The sequence below is a fragment of the Bos grunniens genome, chromosome 23 (genome assembly GCF_055505025.1).
Source record: "Bos grunniens cultivar Pamir isolate PY7600 chromosome 23, Bosgru_T2T1.0, whole genome shotgun sequence".
Taxonomy (NCBI): domain Eukaryota; kingdom Metazoa; phylum Chordata; class Mammalia; order Artiodactyla; family Bovidae; genus Bos; species Bos grunniens.
The window spans coordinates 44,609,167-44,626,451 of record NC_141187.1 but is presented as its reverse complement, the minus strand read 5'-3'; the positions used below and the strand labels follow the sequence as shown (position 1 = coordinate 44,626,451).

Genomic DNA, 17,285 nt, shown 5'->3' with positions numbered 1-17,285 from the left:
GATTATCGGTCAGCTCAAGAGGCACCTGCTTTTCAAGCTTTTTCACCTTTCCAATCTGCTTCATATGCCACATGAACATAGAATGATCGACGCTGAGTTCTTTGGCAACTTCTCATGTAGTTTAAGAGGAACAGCTTCAATGATGGCTCTCAACTGGTCGTTGTCAACTTCCAGTGGCCGCTCACTGCACTCCTCATCTTCAAGGCTCTTGTCTTCTTTGCAAGGCTTCTTGAACCACCACTGCACTGTATGTTCGTGAGCAGTTCCTGAGCCAAATGCGGTTGTTGGTGTTGCAAGTTGTTTCCACTGCTTTATGACCCATTTTGAACTCAAAGAAAAAAATCGCTCGAATTTTCTTTTTGTCTAACATCATTAATTAGCAAAAAAACCAAAGTGAGAAATGCGCATTAAAATGATGTATAACAATCACATTTATTTAAGAATGTATTCCAGTATTACATGGCAAAGTTCAACAATGAAAAAACACAATTACTTTTGCACCAACCTAACAGACTGATGAAAATTTGCAATCTGGATAAATCCAGTTATGCATGCCTTTTTACTGGAAGTGTAAAAGCGGCTTCTTGAACCTTCCTAGACAGGGACACTCTGCCTACACAGGTGCTGTACTAAAGCTCTTGGTGCAGGAAGCCGGGACGGTTATTTCCCCCTGATTTTACACACACTTGGTGCTAGTCGGTTGCTCACCGGCCCTCTCGGTTCAGCTCGGGAAGGGATGGCGGGAGCCCCGAGGCTCGCCCTCTCCTTCAGTTCCCAAAGTCTCAGTGTCAAGGCCACCACGTGCCATTTCTCCTTCAGTTTCTGGACTTATTTCAAAACACTGAGAAGAAAGTGTTTTAACAAACTGACACCGAGCCCAACCTGATGCAGGGCAAACAAAACAAAACACACGGCCACAACGGCTAGGTTCCTGCTCACAGCTGACAGGGCTGGGGGCACTGCTGTGACTATGGGAAAACTCATCCCCGGCTGACTGCAGTGCTGGCTTAAGGGAGGCGAAACTCCATCTTCAGCTGCTACACAGAGCTGTGGCTAACTGAAGTGTTTCCATTTTGCCCGTTATCACCACCCGGCACAGCATCAATCCAGAGGAGACCTGAGAATGTGTCTTCACTCTTCGTGGAAGACGAGCCAAGCCTTCGCCAACCACCATCAAAACAAAGGCCACATATCGTACCTTCAGTTGGCTGCAACCCTAAGCAGTGTTTCCTAAAATCAAAATATCTCACATTTATAGTTTGATCAGCATTCTCACATTTCTCCTAATAACTCTGCCAATTTTACAGCTGAGAAAATAAAACTAAGAAAGTAAGTTGATAAGAGGCGCACGACACTGGGAAGTGCAGAACCGGGGTCTAACCTACGTGTTTTCCTGAAGTCCAGCGCTTTCTCCAGCAGAGCCTGGCCGCCTCACCCCGTCGCACCTTTTCACCCGCGACTGGGCAGGAAGCCAGGGAGGAGCTCGTGTCCAAGCCTCCCAACAGCAACCGCAGCCCTGCTCAGGGTTTCACAAAGCGACATTCTAGTTTCATCCACACATTTACAGCTTTTCAAGGGAAAACAAATTTACCTTCAACATTTTTTTATTTGCTGTGTTCTTGCCACATTCTCTCCTCAGCTGTTCACTCATCGCTTGCAGCTCTCTTCCAAAGTGAATCATTCTTTCTATGGCAGCTTGACTTCCTCCACACAACTGGCGTCTTAACTGGCTTGAATCAACTTCTGTAAGCAAAACAAACAGGTATTTCACTACCTTACAGTTGGGATACAATGGAGAAACAAACATAAATTGCTTACAACATTTTGAACATTTCATATAGTAACTACTTTCTAATATTTTACCTAAATATGCAGTTTCTTTTTAATTTATTATAATACGGAACCTTGTAGCTACAAGGAATACTTTCTCTAGGGCTCAAGACTCTAGGATCCAATATCTATCTAGCTTGGAGTTGAAAGTCAGGTGACAAGCTTTCAGTGTTATGATGTACATGTCTCAAAGAAAATGTTATGAAAAATTAAGCACAATTTTCTAAAAATATAGCAACACTGCAAAAAAAGAAAAGGAAAAAGTAGCTACTTCCCAGGCTACTTTAATTGACATAGAACAGTTTGAAGGTAAGATAATCTAAATGACTCCAATAAAAACACAGACGATACTGTACCTAATCAAAAGGGTTAATTACACTACTTTTAGGAAAAAAATTTTCAGTTTATATATCTTGACTGACAATAATCACTGATCAACAATGCAAAAAGTATACATCACTAGTTAACAATATATAAATCACTAATCATGACGGTAACAGTTAATGTTTATGAAGCACTTACAGGCAGTTATCATTACACCCATTTTACAGATGAAGAAACTGAGGCAAAGAGCTCCTGAGTAATTCACCCAAGGTTACACAGCTAGTAAGTGGCAGTTGCAGAATTCAAATCCAGGTGATCCGGCTCTAGAACTCCTGCTCTTTATCCCTAGACACAAACTATTCTTGGAATGTTGAGGCTGCTTGCTAATATCTGATAGGGTAAAACGAGGCTGCCTTTCAGTCCTACTCCTTGCTTGAAAGAGTGAATTACACATTGGAACACATGATCCTAAACAAGGTGGTCGTGTAAGTAATATTAAGTTTGCATTTATAAAATAGTTTCTAGCAATTTTAATAAATTCCCTTTAATATCAAAATATTATAAAATCAAATAAAAATTTATGAGCTTCAGTAATTTTCACTCTCAATTGATGGGGAAGTTTGCTGCTTGTTTAACTTTATGGTACAATTTACTACACAAGTTGTCCACAAAGTAAAATTATGCATGCTAATATGTTTCTCAGCCACATAATTTTGAGGGGGAAGGAACCAAGGGAGGGTGTCAAAACAGGCACCTACTACCTGCCAGGCACTGAACTATGAATAGTCGCATATATTCAGGTTAAATGAATTAAAGAAAATTTGATTAGAATTTATTAAATCATCTCTACCCATGTGGCCTATCTATATTGGCTATATTGAAATAGGTACACAAACTTTTTGTATCTCCAGCCTTACCAATCCTTTCAAAGGACAGTGAGCACTAGTAAGTTCGCACTGCTGCGCTACTGAGAGCACTGCAGTTGTGCAGAAACAGTTCAGCAAAGAAAACGCCAAATACTAAAAAATTAGACTCTACTCTCTCTAGCAATCCACTCTCAGAGACTTCTAAGAGAATATGTTACTATCAAATCCAATGGCACACACATCTTTAAATCTGATTTATGTTCATCAGCTGTGAATCAGTACAAGTAAAAACATAACCTTGTAGTCATCATTTTTTATTAAAAATGTAAGAAATATCACTGCAGACCCATTTCGGTGTCACAATCTTCCATTTCGTGGTCATGTTTAGAGCTACCATTTAGGAAACCATTGGATGAAGTTTCTCCAACTCCATTGGAGTAGTGATCTGTTTCCATGTCTACATCATTACTGAAAATGAAAAAACAAACCTAATTTTAGAAATAGCACACTTGCAGCTTAGTTTAATATCAATTAGTACTCAACTACAGAGCCTACTTATAAAACTGACTTCATAAGGCAACAGCAATCTGGAAAAAAGGTATTTAGTTAAATCTTGAATGTATTCAAAGCCAAAGATGCAGCTAACTTTTAACGAATTTGTAGTCCTGGAGATAAGGAAGGAAAAAGATACATGTACTAAAATGCAGTGGCTTTAAGACTTCCTATCACTATGGAGAAATCATTTTCCAGCACATATTTCCCATTATCTTTCAGAATTAGATCTGCACTTCATTTAATCAACTCCTGCCCTAAAATACCACCCTCCCTGCCCCAAGCATGTAAGGCAAAAACCTCCCTGACGAAACAACCTGCTCCTGGGACCCACCCCATTTCGCCTCCTTCCCTGCCCTCATACTCAGCTTGCTTCTAGACTACTTTTTCTCTAAGTCTTTTAGAGAAAGACTGCTTGTTTGGGCATTGGCGTTGCCCAAATGGCGTTTGGGCATTTGTCCTTACTACTCAAAATTATACTCCTTCTCGAAGGTAAGTGATAACACGAGAAATGACTACTCAGTCTCATCCCCTCAGCCCTTTTCAGAACCCAACACTACTTTTCTCTGACAGACTTTCTTATTGGCTGAAGATTCTAAATATACTGCAGAATCTGAATTTTTGAAATGCTGTTTTGGAGATACCTAAGGCCATTTCACACTGACTGGATGAATAACACGTGCCAACAGCTCTAAGTGGCCACGCTGAGGTTGCCAACGTTTGCCCTTCATTCCATCCACACCCCGAGCAACAATATCTAACCTTCCAGATTTCTCCTATGAAGATCTAGGTAATGATTATACAGTCCAGAAGGAAACACTTGATGAAACTTTAGAAAATATTTAAATAAATAAAAATGATTATTTCTCATTAAAAAAGCAATGTATATTCATTTGTAGGAAAACAACAACAACAACAAAATTGAATGCAGAGAAGCAAAAATTGCACTTTATGCATAATGCCAGCAAAGGCAACCACTGGTTTCCAGCCTGGGTGAGTGGGTGCATACACACTTCTGTCCGTAAGACCATCAAGGTACAGGACACTCAGAGATCTAGAAGAACAGGGCGTGGCCCCAGCACATCTCCGTCAGTTAGAAAAGCTTGTGTAGTTATCTTCATGAAATTTGAGAATTGATAAGAAATCATCCTGGAAGAGGTTAACAACTGAAGTAGAATTTTACAGCTTGAGTAGAATCTGGGATGGAGGAGAAGGAGGTGGGAAGAAGAGCATTTCTCACGGGGAGTCTAATGAAGAAAGCGCGAGTCTAGAGGTCAGACATCCTGGGAAGTAGTCATCGTTCTGCAACTTACTAGTTACTAATTATTCACCTTTAAAAAAAGCCATTTACTTCTCTGGCACTCAGCTCTACATCTGTAAAATGGTTTTCATAGTCAGTTAATACCATCTTTGCCTACTTCACAACACTGTCACAAGGAAAGCCATTACCAACTAGAAAATAACTGGTACTGCTTAACAGTTTAAGGCAGTTTGAGAGCTTACTTTCTTCTAAGCTGCACCCAAAAGAGGATGCTATGTCATCAACCCCTTCCGTTCAGCTTGCTTCCCTCAACTCAGGTAATTACAGGTCTCTTTAGCAACTTCCTGCCATGAGCATAATATTTAAGTGAAAAACTCAACAAAGTAACTGCAATCCTACCTTCAAACTATGGTAGAACCGTCTAATAATCATAAAGTACTGTTAATAAATACTATAAAGTATATGATGAACTAAAGGCTTAATTGTTTACATCTCCATACAAAATTTTTACTATGATATTCTCATTTCATATTTTAGTGTGGCGTCTCCACTGCCTACCCTAACCTCCTCAGCAAGACAATCCCTTTTCCTACTGCTGTTCTTGGATCATTTTTGTGGATTTCACAACTGTACCACATAATACCATTATTTCAGTACATATTTGTCATTTGTAATAGATAACCTGGAAATTCTGATTAATCTCCAAATTTGTAAATACAGATTTTTTACATGCACTTCTCCAGAATCATATTTACACTGAGACTGTAAACATTAGGAGCTGTCTCCTTCCATGGGAGAATTTTGCACTGATGCATATTCCCCCAAAACGCAGTGTGACCCATCAATTCATGCTCTAAGACCAAACCAACATCAATCAAATTGATAAAAATCCATAAGAACTTGCCCTCACACACTAGCATTTAATTCAAATGGTTATATTTCATGAACCTTTAGGTTTCATGAATAGAAACTTGAGTATGTCAGAGTACCATGACGGGAACATCTCTCCTCCCAAAGCTCTTCGAGTGGAGACCACACTAGCAGCAGAGTGTTTGACACCCACCAAGTTTTCAATCCTCTCCTTGTGCTGTATGTTTACTAAACGACTTAACTATCTGCTATATGCAAGCTATTCAAATTAAAGGTAGGTTCTCATCAACAAATATTTTTTGTAAAGTTAGTTATTTGCAACTCAGGAAACACTCCTCACACTGAAAAACCCACACAAAGAGAAAAAAATAGTTGAGAAAAAAACAGTTGTATATGTATCATATGTCAACTCCAGAGCTTAAATACACTACAGTGACTTAACTTGGAAACATTAACAAATGACGTTTCTGTGGCCACCGTGGGGGTCTGCGCTGGCAGGAAGGCAGTAGAGAGCCTGGCTCTGCCCTCGTCACCCCTCCAGAGGGAGAGGGGCGCAGAGGAAGGGACAGCACCAGGGAACTGACTCCTCACCCCTTCATTCCCGCAGACCCCCACTGTGGCCATCTAACTCCATTTTTCCAAATTATTTCAGACGATGCCACCCGTAACCGAGGTTGCTCACAGTGATGCCAACGCCAGGGGACTCATTACCTGGTGAAGCTGCTGACCTGCTGAGACCTGGACGTGTTTAAGCTGTTCAGCTCTGGTACATTCAGACCACACGGCTGGTGCTTACTGTGGCAGTACGCCTGATGTGCTTTGTTAGATATCACACCGTTACTACAGTTGTCAAAACCTGGGGGAAAAAAAGAAGAAAAGACGCTTTATAAAAAAAGAAACAAATCAGGCTGCAACAGATCTACCATGTTCTGATGATGTACTTAAACCTTTTATAATGTAGGAAAGTCAGTGGACTACTTAAATAGAAAACAAGTGGAAAACTTCTTCGAAAGAACATCAGGATACTTAATTGTGAGCTGTAATCCTCTCCTGTATTTATTGAAGGCTTAATTATGCATCTCATTTAATCCCTGCCATGAGGCCCAGTGTTACCATAACCCTGTTTTACGTAAGTACACAGCAAGACCAAGGATCTGTCCCAGCCTGACAGGACACACGGTGTCCGAGGGGCGCTGACTGAGGACACAAACGTGAGACCCCCACACGCTGTGCAGGATGGTGATGTGAACGAGCTGAGAGGCAGCAACGCAGAAAGGTGCTATGTTGAGGAAGAAACAGCAAAGGTGTTGCTCTACTCTGTGAAAGCACAGGAAACAGTATTTGAGTTGAGTTTTACAAAGTTAAACGTACAGAGGAAAGGTAAGACCTCGGGAAAAACAGAAAGAGACAAGCAGAGCAAAAAGACTGAGAAGGACCAGAAATAAATCTGCAGAAGATGTCATAAAAGCCAAGAAGGGAGAGAACTTTAATTAAGCCTCACCAAAAGCCTCAGTGAGTCCAGGAGGAAGCAGATAGGCAGACCTGACTCTTGCCAGCAGCCGGGCTGGGAAGGGAGGAGGGAGAGGCAGCCCGGCCGGGAGCCGGGCGTGGGGTCGGGGGCTTCAGACACCATGGCCACGTCACTGCCTTTACATGTATACTTGACTAAAACACACCATTGCCTTCTCAGTACCAGATATCTCTGATCTGACTTCTAGAGACAAAACTCGAACGTTGCCCTTCATTTAGGGAGATCTGTTAGTAAGCCACTCTTAGAAACAGCTCATCTTGAAGTTACTTTCTGGTACCAAAAACACATGAATCTGACTCGCCCACAATTTTTCTTTCAGAATCTCTTGAGATCAAATTACAAATGTACAAAATGGCTGGTAGAAATGTCTACATTTTTTCTAAAATTTATTTCTGTTCAAAATCATGAAGAAGGGTAAAAATTGTAAGATAATGTAAGACTGAATCTCACCAGAAAAATGTGCAGTACTTCCTTTGCCCGATGCTAAACTGTGGATATTCACCCCGTGGCTGGGGCTCATACTTGGACTACTGAAAGGTCGAGGACTAACAGGGTAACTGTCTTGAGACTTCGGACTTCGGCCTCCCAAACACCGTACTTCACTATCGGTACCATTCACCATTTCTATAAACTGACGCACTCTAAAAAGAGAAAACAGAAATGTATTTACATCATCTCCAGATCACTGTTTAGTTACCTAATAGCAACAGACTTCTACCAGGAAATACGTTAGTTATTTGCATTTATCAGTAAGTCTCGCCTTTAGATAGTATACTAAAAATGCTAAATGTGGCTCCATATACTGTACTGCTTAGAATATTATTTAAAAATTTCCTGAAAAATGAGAGTATAATGCAAAGACATTGTATCACCTTTAATCAAGATTTACTAAGAAACTGAAAATCTGTCTGTAGCTATAGTAAATCAAAATGGACCTCATTTTTTTTTAACCTAAAATAATCAAAATTATATTTGCACTTGGACGCAAATCAAATAGTACCTAAGAAGTACCTGATGTAGTTTTATGTACACACCTACCTTCACACAAAATAAGGGCCTACTCCCCACACTTCCTCACCCCCAGTCCCATCTGCAACCTCTTAATCAAACGGGCCACATTCAAACTTTTATTCTAAAGCAAAGTAGGTCTGTCATCAGGTTTAGCATTTCTGATCAATTTTTATGATCATTTCTGATCAATTTCTGATCATTTTTTTAGCATTTCTGATGCTTAAAAAGTTTAAATCTTAAACTTAATAACAGCTAAATTTTAAGATAACAAAGATTCATACAACCAACAGAAAAAGCCAAATAGCTATTATTTATTTTTTAAAAAATGAAAGAAACAGAAAACAATAAGTGTAAGTGAGGATGAAACACTAGAATCTTGCCACTGTTGGCAGGAATGGAAAACTGTACAGGGCTATGGAATTGTGAGGACTAATTTTCAAAAAATTAAGCACAGAATTATCCTATATTCAACAATCCCCTTCTGAGCATATATGCAAAAGAATGAAAGCAGGAACTCCGACACAGATGTGAACACCCATGATGCTAAGGGAAGTAAGGCGGTGACCAAGGACAAACATTTTATGATTCCATTTACATGAAGTACTCAGAGTACTCCAATTCAAGTGTACAGAGACAGACAGTGGAATGGTGGTTGCCAGGAGCTGAGGAAGAGAGAGAAATGCAGAGTCACTGTTTAACAGGTACCAAGTTTCAGACTGAGATCATGGAAAAGGCTCTAGAAACAGATGGCTGGCGGTGGCTGAAGAACAATGTGAGTGTACCAGAAACAAAGTGAGTATCAGAAAACTGTACAGGTAAAAATGGCAGACTTTATGATATGTGTATTTTTACCAGGCTTCCCTGTTAGCTCAGTTGGTAAAGAATCCACCTGCAATGCGGGAGACCCCGTTTCGATTCCTGGGTTGGGAAGATCCCTGGAGAAGGGAAAGGCTACCCACTCCAGTATTCTGGCCTGGAGAATTCAGGACTATACAGTCCATGGGGTCACAAAGAGTCAGACACAACTGAGCGACTTTCACATATATTTTTACCGCAATTTTAAAAAATGCTGCAAACTTACTATAAGGTATTTTACAAGAGAAAAAATAGATACCCATCTTCTAAGTAAGAGTTTCACATTTTTTAAATACAGGGATAGAATGATAGAAGAGCAAACAGAAAGTAGAAAAATGCCTTCTACTTAAGAGTCCTCAACACAAAAGTGTATTCCTCAACCTGCTGCTTAAATGTGCTTCATTACAAAATTATATCTAAATACCTGAAACGAGGTAAAACAAAAATTAAAACTATTAAAGCAAGAAAATAATTTTGGTTATGTAACGACATATATAATTAATATAACATTTATTAAACTCACTTTAATGTGAAAAGGAGATTGGGATTTCTTTCAAGTAAACTTGGATATAACTGTTGTGTTGTTTCAATGGCTTCTCCCATTCTTCCTGCTAACACCAATTTCTGAATTCCTATTTAGAAAAAGAAAGCAAAAGATAAATTTTCTAAGAATAGAAAAGGAAACTTAGTAGACCCTCAAAAAACTAGTAAAAAAAAGTCTTTAAATTGTGATGAGTCTGCACTTATTTTTCTAACTCAGTTTCTATTTTAAGGAGTATTTTCAGACAAAATAATCTATTAGAAAAACAAACACTTTAATAAACTACTAAAAAAATTCAAACATATAAGTAATATAGGAAAAACAGCTGTTAAGCAATACTGATGTATTAAACACTAAGATGAAAAAGATGGGTATATTATGCCATATACACTGTGGTGATGGTCTCATGGATATATACAAACTCATCAGGCTATATATCCTAAATAGGCATAGTTTTTCATATGTCAACCATACCTCAATAAAGTGGTTTTTAAAGAAAAGACCATAGGAGGTATGAAAGAAGTAATATTCAAAATGTCTTATCAAACACTATATAGCCTTTTGAACCCAGTACTAAATGAAAATTAGCCTTTGAGTAAGATCTGAATTCAACAGCCACTGAATGAGCATGCCCCGAAGGTTAGATGATGAGGACAGGGAAAGATTGAGCAGACATCTCCTGTTTGCTACAGTCTATACAACGTGGTGAGAAAAGACAAGCATACCATCAGCTACAATGTAATGTCATCAGTGTTTTCTAACAATCTGACCCATGAAAGTTCTGTTTGCATCCCTCTTGTCTTGTTTTTGTCTTGACACCCTCATCAAGCCACGCTCTCCCTGATGGACTAACAGCACCGATTTGAGGACGGCTAACTGTGGATTTGCCCCAGTTGGAACAGGCCCCACAGCACTGGTCACTAGCATTGGGACCTAAGCAATAAATACTTAAGACCAATACTATCTTAAATTTAGATAGCAATTTAAGTGCAAACATCTCACACAGCATCTCCACTAACATCTAATAATCATGGGACTACTTTACCTGTTGAAAACCACATACACACACACACTTCTTATTAAATGTTTACTTTCTGAAAGCTCAAGAAAACATTTTTAAAGAAAAAGTGGCAAACATTTTAACAAAAATTTCACCACAATTCTTTCTACATCCAGAATACTACTACAGTCCCATGAATTTTTTAAGGTAGCCTTCAAAAATGTCAGTAAAAGGCAATTTCAGAGGCATAATTTCAAATTAATAAATTTGAAAAAAAAACTTTCATGAAAAAATCAGGTTTCTAAAAGTCAATGTAACCAAGCCTATAATCTGAAAACACGTGTTAGCCATGCACCACGGGTCCTTACTTTGTCTATTTTTAATGGAAGCTAATTCTTCTAGAACGGTCTGGTCTGTAGATCTGGCAAAGGCCTCTGCTGTGGCACAGTACCCATGGTGGACTAGATAAGATGAAACCATTCTTAAAAAGAAGAAACACACAGCTTTTAGTCAAGAGAATACATGCTTCATACTACAATTTACATACCCAAGGTCTACCCTGATGTTACAAAACCAATCTATGCCCTGGGAACAATGAAGGCTTTAATTACCTCAGGTTCAAAATCAGTTCAAAACATCATTTTGTCTTATTCACAGAGTTATTTCCAAAAAGATAACTTCAAATGCTATAGTGAGTCTACTCTGCCTAAAAGGAAGTATTACCAGACAATCAGGACACGAAGTAACTTTAATTCTTAGCACTCCATCATCCCCAGGTCCTTCCCTATTGCTTCCCACCCTTACTCCACCGTACTAACCGTAATTTCTGTTTTACCAGTATCATATGACTTACCCTAGTAAAGTGCTGGCATTTTGTAAAATAAAAAATTTAAAAATAGATTAACTCTTCCTGCTCTGTAGTTTAACTCTTTGCAGTTCTGTCCACCAATTACATAAAACGGGTCACAAGGTGTGAACACAAAAAACACGAAGGTGACCCCACAGACAGAATCTTCCGGAACAAAGTCTATGAGGGTGATAATATTAATCAGTAAGGAGTCAGCCTTCTAATCTAAATCAGGTAGTATGTTCGAGCACAGGAGAGGAATTCCTCAAATACGACTGAGTAAGTGACACTTCCAAAGAGCAAACTGATTGTTTAAAAACCAAGTGGTATTTACAAGTATGGTATTTGGATCTAATGACAAAATGTTAGAAAAACCGTTGACTAAACAATATTAACTGAAATACCCAATATATCTATAAATATTCAACTCTTGAACCTGCCTCCATCTGGCGCTACTAAGGGCCCAACAGAAAATGGTATGAAGCAGTGGTTCAGGAAGGGGACCGAGCTGGCACGGGGAAATTTCTAACAAACGGATTTTTTTCATTTTATTTCATCTAAATGTTAGATTAATTTAAGAGGGTAGGGGAGAATGTTTTAACATGAACTTCCCCTAGTGAGGATCTATTTTGTGAGGAATGGGGCAGGGGAGGTGCTCTCCCTGAACCCTGGCGCAAGACTAAGACAGGTGATGCTTCCTCTACAGCCACCCGCCAGGATGCTCCGCGGGAACCACTGGAGAGCATTAAGGGACGGGACCCCAGAGAGCAGTCCAGCCCAGCGCGCACTGCTAACTCACGGTGACCCGGGGATTCTGAGTCAGAGCCACCACTCTTCCAACTGTGCAGGACAGAAACACTGGTGTGGAGACTCTGACAACAGCTCCGGGGAGGACGCTCGTTCTCGAATCATCATCCTGCCCCAGATTATCTCCTCCAAAAAACATGACAAGTTTTACGAGGTTTGCAAATTTAAGATTGTTCAATTATACAGACATTTAAGATGAACTGTGTCAGACTGAGGGTATCTTCAATTTTCTTGGGTTAGATTATGATAGTGAAAATGACTACTTAAACTTAACAGTATTTAGTTTGAAGTCTGCACTATTTGGAGTTTTAAGAGCCACTGTTACTCAGTACGACTGACATTCACATGTCATCTCGAGCCTTTCAAACAAAGGCATAGTCTAAAATAGGTGACTGTCACAGGGCTTGTATTTTCCTGCTGACTCCCACGTTGAAATTCTACTTTTTCATAAAAAGCTGTCTAATAAAACAAATTGTAAACTGGGGGTAAAGAGTGAGCTGAGACAAAGGTCATCCACGTATAGTGCTTTCACTAACGCCCGCTATCTGCTCTGCTGCTGCCTGTCCACCTGTTACACTGACTCGTAGGCATTTAAACTGCAGTGCGGAATCTAAGCTCCACACTCACTGTCTGTGATTTGTATTCCCTTTACTTCCTCTTAAATGTCTAACAGAATATACAATAAGTAAATGGAGTTCTGAAAATTCTTTAGGCTGGAGATTTTTTGTCAGACAAAAAAAGGGATCCAAGTAAACAAAAATAGCTGATATTATTCTTACATAGTTACCCATTCACCGGAAAAATTTAGCTAAATCCTGAAAGGTGCCATGAGCACATCATGTCTGTATTCCGGGATGTAAAATACACTGTTATTCTGATGTTCATTCTTACTGAACAGTAATTATTTTTTCTCCTAAGTGTTTATACCACTACTGAACAACACAGTGAAGTTCATGTGCCAAAACCACAACGTGAATTCTACAATCTAAATTCTTTCTCAATTTATCTTCTGCACTGGCGCTATTAACAGCTGAATCAAGTAACTCATGGAAACCGTTAAGTCCCATTACTAAGGCTGGCAAATGAATTAACCTACACGATCTAGTGCCACTTTATTTCCTCCAGCAAATTAATAAATCAGACTAAAACACAATTCGGGACGTGTGTCACCAAATCAAGCATTATTAATACATTAAGATCATTAGGACACATATGAATAGATAAACAGTCTTTCACACCGAAAGGCTGAAATGCTTTATAAAAAGCGCACTCTGGAAGACGTCCCTGCGCGCCTCCCCACTCACTTCTGGATCATGGTCTGCCACTCTCCCTCTCGGTCTCCGACAGGAAAGCGGTCCATCTGTGCCTGTGTCTTCGTTCTCCACTCCCGCATGTAATCTTCTATATCGAACACGAAAGGGTGCTGCCCAAAATTAGCATCAACGACTTCTCCTGGTGTCTGGAGCCCCACGGTAGGATATAAATTTGGCTGTAAGACAACACAGTTCACTAAATATCCATCCCTTTTATGTTAAAAAAGAAAATTCATTCTTGCAAATGCTACCTTTAAAATAACAGAATTGCAAATTTGCTCCACAAATATTTTAAGATCTCAATCAGAAACTAATAGAGGAAGAAATAAAGCAAATGGTCAAGAAAAATACACAGCAACCTAAGCTACTTATTTATTCAGACCATAGGGCATTATACATCTAATAAATGAAGGTACTTCTAATAAATAAATTCTTGCTCTTAGGAATATGTCATACAGACGCAGGGAACTGAAACAGGGGCTCTTCGACAGGCTGAAGTGTGGGCTAGAGGGAGACGGGCGAAGGTCTGGGAGGGAGGGGACATGGGTGTACCTATGGCTGACTCTTGTTGATGTATGACAGAAAACCACACAATTCTGTAAAGCAATTATCCTTCAATTAAAAAATTGAAAAAAAAATCATACAATAGAGAGATTCAAGCATAACTCATATTTATCCTCTGAAGTATGATACTGCGATGCGCTTCTAGAAAGTACACGTGGAAGCTGATTACCATAGAAGAACATCCTAACTGGGCATACACTATGTTAAGTTTACTAATTTCTATTCTCTTTACATCTGGGATGCCTTTATTAAGGAATGGTATAAGAACTTAATTATAAGCAAAACAGTGCCTTTAAGAATAGAGATTCTTTACATAAAAATAAAATGCACACATCTCCAGAAAGGATTTAAACATTCAAATTCATTAAGAAATGCATTTCCTCTAAGATATACTCTAAGACTTGAGGGTGAAACAAGTTCAACAGCTTCAAAAATCTGTACAAAAAATACAGGAGTCCTTCTGTCAGCTCAATCACTGTTGTCACATCTGAAGGGAGAGTAAGTTACTGAGCGTCCTCTAAAGGTCCAGGTTTAATCACTGTCATTACCCTGTTAAGTCATCATCATTATGATTATCTGCATTATGAAGATAGAGGAACTGAGGACGGGGTAAATTAACGTGCTCACAGTTGTCCTACACCACGGCAGAGCTGGGACTGGACACAGGCTTATTAACACCAAAATCTAAGCTCAGTGGACCTTTCTGTAACTCCAAAGCCTACTTCATCCTCAGTCTCTGTGTTTATGCCTATTGCTTTGCTTTAATGATTATCACAGGTATTTTCAGTACAAAATCAGGTAAAGATTAAGAGAATATAATGTGTGTAAATACAAGATGCTTAGATAGATTTCACTGCAAAAAGCTAAGAAGGTATTTTTAAACTCAGGTGACCAATCAAGCAACCCAAATCAGAAACAGAAGGAGTACTGTGGTAATATACTGGGAAAGACAGTCAGTCACGTTGGCTTAGGGGAACAAGTGGTAACACAACACCCACACGTGTACTGAGTCTTAATAATCAACAAAACTCACAAGTTAATAGACTTTTACGGTGAAGACAAGTGAGATACTCATTATAACCTTCTCATTTCACCAATGAGAAACGGAGATTTAAAGAGCTTGCACAGTGTCTCCAAAAGCACCAGTTTGTTAATGACACGCAGAAAGGGAAACTCATGGCTCTACTCCGAGCACAGTATTCTTTTCATTAAAGCCCATTACAAAATTGCGACATAGTTTAAAACAAAAGTATTTTAAGCCAAAAACTCTTATGTCAAGAAAAATGAAATTTATAGAAAAAAAAATTTGCCACACATTATAAGGACCAATATTCTAAATATGAAAAAATAATCTCAGAATATAGGAAAACAAAGACTACTAGTTCGTCTGCTCAATGTTACGCGGCAGCCTGGATTTGAGGGGAGCTTGGGGGGAGAGAGGATACACGGATATGTACGGCTGAGCCCCTTCTGCTGTGTACCTGACACTATCATAACATTGCTAATTGGCTATACCCCGATACAAAACAAAAAACTGACAAACAAAATTACTAGTTAAAAACAATTTAATTGGCAATAGATACACAGGCAATTTGAAGAAACATAAGATGATGATTAAAAATATAAAGAGATATGAATTGAATTTCTTAAATGCAAATTAAAATAAGCAGATTATTTTGCACAACAGATTAAGATTTTAAAAGCTGAGAACACCCAGTGTTGATGAAGGCTGAGAAAATAAGCCCTCTCATTCACTGTACATAGAAATATGAACCAATATAACCTTGTAAGAAAGATATTTGGCAAAATCTATTAAGACTGACAAGACAATTTTACTTTACTTCTTTCTTTCCAATTTGAATTGCTTTTATTTCTTTTTCTTGTCTGATTTTGAAATTACCGATTCAATTTCCTTGCTGATAATTAGTCCTTTTCTTGTAAGAAATTAATCCTACAGAAAAACAAACATGTGCAAAGATATATGTCCTGCAGCATTATTTTTAATAGCAAATAAAAAATTAAAAAGAATGTCCATTCACAGGTGGTATTATATACCACAATCAGGGAAGCTCAGCCCGCACTGACTATAAGATCTACCATCATTTCATGTCTAAGAAACACTGTCCATTAAACTGTGACAGGCCATGGATTTCTAGGATACACCCCCTTTCATAAATGTCAAATACGCAAAAACATACATCTTTAAATCGTTGCAGTGCATCTTACAATAAGATATTATAAAAACAAGCAAAAAGAAAGCGTTAAAAACGTGTACACTGATGCAGAAAGAGGCACAACACACATCACTAAGTGAAAAAAGCAAGCTACCGGAACAGTGCCTCAGCTACGACCCACCTTCCTCCAGCCGACAGTCACGGACACACTGGCCAACGTAAGTTTAAAACAGATCTAGAAGGCCATACACTCAACACCATCATCATATCTAAAGATGGTGAGGTGAGCTGGGGAAGAATGATCATTTTGAAAAACATCTCCAGTTTTCAGAGATGTAAAGCACCCTCTGGTTCCATAATAGGTAAGCTTTTTTTCTGTAAACATCCCCTCCACGGAGGCTGACTGCTGTGACTGTCTAGTGAAGGATCACAGGTGGTGGGGACTCTAAGAGAAAGACTAACTTTCTTTCCTTTTTAAGTAGAAAAATGATATGTTGTGTGTGGAAGTCCCAGAAGATCTCACAGTCACAAAAATAAAGAGCTCTCAGAACCACTGTGTTATTAACAGAAAACTTACAACCACCACCCTAACCACCACTTTACCCACTGAGGTAGAAATGAACATCACCCTTGGCTAATTAAAGACAAGGCAAAAAATATAACTGGTGATTCTAAAATGGGACAAAAAATGATCAGAAGGCAACCCCAAACAGTCAACATATCTAAAACTAGCTACGCCTTTTTAAAATGATCACCACTATCTGTCAGTAAGGAACAAAATCTACTGACAAGTTGATTTTACTTGCTTAGAGCCACAAAAACTGGGAGAAGAAAGAAAGAAAAAAAAAAAAAATCAAACCAGCTATATACGCCCTTTCACCAAATCCACGTGACTCGGAGAGTCTGAGCAAAACGTCTGCAACAAGACTGAGCTACCTG

The 17,285-nt window shown here is 38.9% G+C and overlaps 1 protein-coding gene across 3 annotated transcripts in view; it reads right to left on the bottom strand.

The window, feature by feature from the left end:
- RANBP9 (RAN binding protein 9) overlaps nucleotides 1-17,285 on the bottom strand; it is a 72,995-nt gene that overhangs the window by 8,889 nt on the left and 46,821 nt on the right. The window contains exons 6-13 of one of the 3 annotated variants that reach the window (XR_015152537.1): nucleotides 13,600-13,784; nucleotides 11,010-11,122; nucleotides 9,624-9,732; nucleotides 7,685-7,875; nucleotides 6,415-6,559; nucleotides 3,367-3,488; nucleotides 1,386-1,743; nucleotides 414-1,230 (exon numbers count right to left, since the gene is read on the bottom strand). Coding sequence is in view for 1 of the 3 variants with exons in the window: in XM_086370247.1 (XP_086226373.1) it covers nucleotides 1,592-1,743; nucleotides 3,367-3,488; nucleotides 6,415-6,559; nucleotides 7,685-7,875; nucleotides 9,624-9,732; nucleotides 11,010-11,122; nucleotides 13,600-13,784 (1,017 nt within the window). In the remaining 2 variants the exon portion in view is untranslated. Of the gene's footprint in view, nucleotides 1-413; nucleotides 1,231-1,385; nucleotides 1,744-3,366; nucleotides 3,489-6,414; nucleotides 6,560-7,684; nucleotides 7,876-9,623; nucleotides 9,733-11,009; nucleotides 11,123-13,599; nucleotides 13,785-17,285 lie in introns of those variants that run through there. The other 2 variants (XM_086370247.1, XR_015152538.1) reach the window with 2 other exon arrangements.